The following is a 6,349-nucleotide window of genomic DNA, read 5'->3' as shown; positions in this document are numbered from 1 at the left end:
GATCTGATGCCCTCTTCTGGTGCATCTGATGACAGCTACAGTGTACTCATATAAAATAAATAAACCTTTAAGAAAGACAGTAAGAACTACAAACAGGAAGTTCAGGAAAGATATCCTGGCCCTCAGAGCTCTCTGAGGTAGTCACTCTATTAGCCTCGGTTCAATTCACAGTCCTCTAGACCATCACAGTTTAATCATACACGAGCATACATTCACCCACACGCGCAAGCACACACACAGTATTTCTTACCCGCTTTATCCAAAGAGGGCATATTATAACTTCTGAGTTCTGCTGGTCCAGAGAGTCTACCAGAATTAGAATAAAACCTATCTTGCCTCTGTAGAGCTGGATCAGAATATGGTTGGCCTAGAAAATATTTTTTTAGAATATCTTCATTAATTACTTATGTTTACACATCAGACTTAAGACATTTCCTCTGCATCCAAAAATTAAAAACAAAAACTGTGAACCTATATTATGGGAAAGCTCTAGTCAGCAATTTAAGAAAAGTTACCCTTGCATACTTTGACACGTTAGAATTTGAACATTTCAGCCCGGCAGTGGTGGCGTACGCCTTTAATCCCAGCAGAGGCAGAGGCAGGCGGATTTCTAGGTTTGAGGCCAGCCTGGTCTACACAGTGAGTTCCAGGACAGCCAGGGCTACACAGAGAAACCCTGCCTCGAAGGAAAAAAAAAATTATTTGAATATTTCAATTACTGAGTATATGTAGGTTAAATCTACACATGAAATGCTGAAACAAGACAGCTTACAATCTGTAGAGACAGAACTTACTCATTTCACCTTCAAATTATTGATAGTGCCTCAAGGAAAGAAGGACAGTAACTCATGTCAAAGAAAATGCTGAGCAGATACTCAGTGAGAAGGAAAAGCAGAGTAAGAAATTCAGCACCAGAGTCACATTTGTCACCAACAGCAAAAAGCACTACAGACATCATGTGTGCTCCAAGTTTCACTAACTTCAGCATTTCTGTTTTAGCATTTTGTTGGAGGATGGTTTTGTGCACTGTGTATTCCGATGCTGATTTCTATGCCCAGACATCTGGTTGCAGTCCAGGAAGATGGCATGGCCAAGTCTTAAAGTTATATACAAATTGTTTTCTATCGCCTCTAATTGGTTGATAAAGAGCTAATCAGCCACTTAGCTGGGAAGGAGAGACAGGGTGGGACTTCTGATCCTAGTCAGGGTGTCCCAAAGGTGACCAGAGAGGAGAAAAGGACCACAAGAAAGAAAAAAAAAGGAATAGAGATGGACCTGGGGGGTTCGCCATGAGATCTCGAAGAGAGAGCAGCCACAAGGACACACTTGGAGCAGAGCAAGCCAGGGCAAGGCCAGAGGGTGTATAACAGGGCATACTGCTGGGTGGTGGCAGCCTAGTCGGGTAGACAGCTCAGAGCCTGGCCAGCTTCATGCTTGCAGCTTGTTAATAAAAAATAACAGGCCTTTTATGTCTTTTATTCAGGAGCTAAAATGGGTATAAACTCACAGGGGCAAAGAGAATTCCCCCAAAATTACATTTACAGCATTTATTCCAAACTGAAGGAAGATGCGTCTCAACTGGTAAGCAGAAGGTCACAGCTCAGATGAAGGGCATCTGCACACACACATTCGTGCACGAACTCTACAAAATGAGGGCCTGTGGCCACTCTCCTTCAGTCAGAAGGGTCATCTAGAGTGGCAAACTCTTAATTCCTAGTGGAACTCAGCAGTCTGGAAGAAACAACAAGGAGTCTGTTTTAGTCTTGAGAGGTGATGGCAGACTTACTCAGGATGGTATGAAGATAGCAACTCCAGTCTCTGCAAACAAAGCAGGTGGGCTAAGCAGTTCTCAGTGTGTGCCTTGTGTGTCTATGCCAACCTGACACAGCTAAAGTTGTCTGAGAGAAGGGAACCTCAGTCAAGAAAATGCTTCCATAAGATCTGACCAAAGGCAAGCTGCAGGGTATTTTCTTAATTCTGTGATCAATGGAGGTGGGTGTAGCCCACTGTGGGCAGTGCCACCCCCGGGCAGTATTCCTTCAGTAATAGACTATGGTGTGGAAAACAAAGCCAAATAAATCCTTTCCTCCCCAAGGTGCTTTTGGTCATGGTGTTTCATCACAGCACTAGAAACCTAACTAAGATACCATCATATGGACATCAACAAACTGCCAATGGCCTCACTAGGCAGGGGTTCATAACATGAAGTCCTAGAACTCAGCCTCAGCTATGTCACTCCTCTTCTGATAACCACATGAGATAGCCTGAATCATCTCTCCTGCACAAAGCCAAGGAAACCACTTAGATGAAAGTCGGTGGAGAAAATGGTATTTAATGAGCTCCCAAGAGTAAGGGGATGTGACTAAGGAAAGTCCTAAAACTCATATACAACCTTTCAGATCTTAGCAAAGAGCGAATAGAGCCTTATATCTAAACAGAATGCCCCCATTTTCTTCAAACATGGGATTAATTAGAAGAATTAAGTGGAGAAACCTGAAACAACGCATCTTTAATCAGGTCTCAAGAGAACACATTTGTGTTTTGCTCAAAATATCAGAAACTCAGACTTTATTCTTCAACAAAATATATACCTTTTACCCTCCACGAACAAAACCAATCTGTTCCTTAAATCTGGGGCCTACTGTGTGTCAGGTATTAAACAATATATTGGTCTCAATATAGTATATGCTCTTAGTTTAATTGTAATAGAAATTAGAAAATGTGGCTGATTATTTTAAACATTCATTTATTCTGTGTGTGTATGTATGTACATATGCCATGGCATGAGTGTGGAGACTCAAAAGATAGTTTTCAGGAGTCAGCTCTTTCTGACTAAGCCAAAGAGGCTAAGCCAAACATGGTTCCAGTCACATGGCTCTCTGGTGGGGTAAGGGAAGCAGAAGCCTCACCCATTAGCCAGGCATCCCTGGTGAGAGGAGATTGGCCTTCGTAAACTAGGACAGACCCACGGTGTACACAGGACTCAAACAGAATGGCAGGCTCTGGTGAGAGAGAGATTCTTAAGCAGAAGGCAGCGATAGAAGAAATCCTATCCTGTTACTCTCTAATTATTTGGAGGGTGAAGGCTGAGCATTGACTTGAGAGGGAACCTACATAGAACAGAGCTAACTTAGGGGACCAAGAACAAAGGTCAACCATAAATCAAGAAGCCTGAATTCAACCAGCCACAACCAGTTTTAGACACCTCTAGGAAATAGCTGTGACAAGCTGAAAAGTGTATGCAGCAAGAGGCTCAGCGCAGGCCACAAGTGGCAGCAGGAAGATCAGCCTCTGGGACCCCAAGTCAGCTCTTCACAGCTGCAGTCTGAGAACCTGGAGCTCAGCTCCGTCCTTGGCATCCACAGAGGCACCCTGTCTACAGACAAGCCTGGGAGCTCTGAAAGGTAGAAGCAGGTCCTGCCCATGTCTCAGGAATGTGGCTGCTTCCCTTACTCCCAACAAGGAGACACCTGCCAGCCAGAACGCTGGTCACCTCAAAGAGTATCGTCTGGGGAATCTCAAGAAGGACAGGAGAACCTGCTCAGGACGCAGAAGGATTGCTGAGAGTTCAAGCAGCAGCAGCAAGAAAATTTCAACAACTATGAATATATATATATATATATATATATATATATATATATATATATATATATATATATATATATAAATCTCAAGATATATAACTAAATTCTGGGCAAGAAATGTTGGCTAACAATGAAGATTTTCACTTTTTAGTATACATCCCCACATTACTCAGATTTTCAAAAATAAGCATTATTACTTTTATAAGCAACAAAAACAATTGGGAAAAGCTTCTTCTAATGTGAACCGTCACCTCCTAATATTCTTTTTTAAAGACTTACTCTTATTTCTAAAATATATCATGATTTTTAAGATGGAACTGTTGTTTCACACACCTGGTGGTAGATGGGCTGTCATCCTGCGATCTTGTTCCCACGGAGGTGACAGGGACCTGTCGGAAGGTGCTCTGGGAGCATCAGATAACCTGTCATAGCTTGGCTCTCCTCTTTCAGTGTTCATCTGATGGTCCAGAAGGTTCTCAGGGCCTCGTGAGCCTAATTAAAGAACCCACAAATCCACCTTATCTCACAAAGTGCCACAAAAGACACTGTCAAACAAAATCAAAGCACTCTTAAAGGAAATACTAATTCAAACAAAGCTTCTCTAGTATACATTTAGATTATAATTCTACCAAAACCATTTCTAAGAAACAGGAAAAATAATTTTACAATGTACAAATGCTTATGAGCTAGATGTATAGCTCAGAGATTAAAGTATTTGCTTAGCCAACACGCTCCCATAGCATAAAATACATAAGGAAATAAATATCCAACAACACTTGCCTATAAAATGCATCTTTAAGCATTATCACCATCAGCACTTTATAATTACATCCGGTGGTTAAATAAATAAATACTAAATCTGAAAAATAAGGCAGAGAAAGGAACTTGTGAAGACTTACAGTAAGCAAAATGGCAGAAGTGAGGGAGACTCTGGCTCTGTAGCTCAGGCTTGCTCTGTTCCAGCTCTTAGGCTATCTCAGCACTCTATCAACCGAGCAGTTTCAGACAACTGCTATGGAAGTATACTACACTAACAAACATTAAGAGGCCAAAACTTGTACCACAAGCTATAATCCGAATTTCTAATCCTAACATACTATGATTATACCGTCTAGAGAACCCCCACATCTTCCTGCTAGCTAGCTCCCCATCATTGGTTCATGAGAAGACTACAAAGGGAGGAGACTCAGGAGTCCACTGGGCTGAGCTCATCGCCACTGAAGCACACAGGCCTTCATGAGAGACCAAAAAGGCTCTCCTCAGCACTTGCTACCAGAGGACCAGAGTCACAGGGCAAGAGACTACCAGGTAGACATTGCAAACCTAAAAATACAAAAGCTTAAAGGGTTTTAAGAACAAGTTATATACAATTCACTCTCAAATTCAAATTTCAAGATACCAAGAGGAAATAGAAAGATCCACTCTTTCCTTTCACTGGTCATAGGAAATGTGTTCCAAATCAAGATTTTAAGCCTGCAGGTTACTTACCAAGAACTTCTGTAGCTTTTTGAATAGACAGTAAACAACCTTGCAAATAATCTAAACATACTATCACATAAAAGAAATTAAATAGAAGAGGAAAGTACTGAAACAGGAGAAGAGAAAGGAAAAGTAAGTTTTACTCTAATTTCAAACATGCATTTGACTACAAGCAATCCTTGACTTATGTAATTCAACTTCCAGTGAATTAGTTTAGCCAATTAAATCCTATTTCTCAGGTACTATGCTGAGGTATAGATAGCTGCTACCCATGTGTGCTATGTTAAATTGACTTTGTCTTAATGAATATTCTTCTCTTAATGAAATATGATAACACTGTACAGGAAATCACAAAAGTGCAATGGCAAATATGCTATGTGGCTGGCTTCAGTTGTGTTGCTATAGGCATGTAACATGACATGACATACATTTCTTTAATTTGAAGTGTATATGGTGGTGGCACTGACCAACAGTCCTAAGCCCAAAGCTTACTGAAGACATGTAAACTTCAAAACAAACCCCCATTCTGGAGTGTTCACTACAACCCCCTAGGGCTCCATGTTTGTGGCACAGTCACTTTCCTCAAAGTTTCCAGTTCACAGCCAACACAAGCAAAGCTCTTCCTGAGGTGAGCCATGGCTGGCACCCAATTCAGGAGCAAACTGAGGGCCAAGGAGATAACAAAGAGGATCCAGGCTGCTCCACCTGCGGCACTGAACACTGGGAGCCTGGGAAACTGGTGTTCTCACTGACTAAAGTCAACTCCAAAGAACAAGGTTGTAAAATATGTACAGTGGTGTGGGTTTAGCAGAAGTACCTGTTGCCTGGGAGACTCTGGAGATGCGTGGACTCAGTGTGAAATGGTGCTGTTTTATAGTCTCATTTGTTTCTGCTTCACATTTAGTTTGTTAAATCACTTACATAAATGGTTAGAGACATTCATTAGCAGTTCATGTACTTAATGTAGCTATGGAAATACAGAAAAAGCAAGATGGAATGGGAACAATGCAGACAATCCTGGCTTAGTCTCTCTCTCAAAGTCTAAGTAAAAGTTAGGTCTCCTGAAAAAAGCCCCATCAAAACGCTGTAGAAAACAACACTTCTGACTTCCTTCATGATTCAAAAAGGAGGATGGGACTTTCATGTTTTGATTTTCTACAATTAAAAAAATGTTTATTTATATATAATATTTATAATATATTATAAATATATATAAATTCTACATTCTGATCTTGTTTCATAAAATACACATTTTATGCTGGTTATACTGCTATATCTTATATATT

General features: G+C 40.9%; 1 protein-coding gene across 16 annotated transcripts in view; it reads right to left on the bottom strand.

The window, feature by feature from the left end:
• Mia2 (MIA SH3 domain ER export factor 2) overlaps positions 1-6,349 on the bottom strand; it is a 91,100-nt gene that overhangs the window by 5,089 nt on the left and 79,662 nt on the right. For all 16 annotated transcript variants that reach the window (XM_029540566.1, XM_029540567.1, XM_029540568.1 and 13 more), the window contains 2 exons: positions 3,918-4,076; positions 251-367 (listed from right to left, as the gene is read on the bottom strand). In XM_029540566.1, coding sequence (XP_029396426.1) covers positions 251-367; positions 3,918-4,076 — 276 coding nt within the window. The remainder of the gene's footprint in view (positions 1-250; positions 368-3,917; positions 4,077-6,349) is intronic.

Source organism: Mus pahari, chromosome 7, assembly GCF_900095145.1.
Source record: "Mus pahari chromosome 7, PAHARI_EIJ_v1.1, whole genome shotgun sequence".
NCBI lineage: Eukaryota > Metazoa > Chordata > Mammalia > Rodentia > Muridae > Mus > Mus pahari.
The sequence above is the reverse complement of the archived record's forward strand: the minus strand, read 5'-3'. Positions and strand labels throughout refer to the sequence as shown.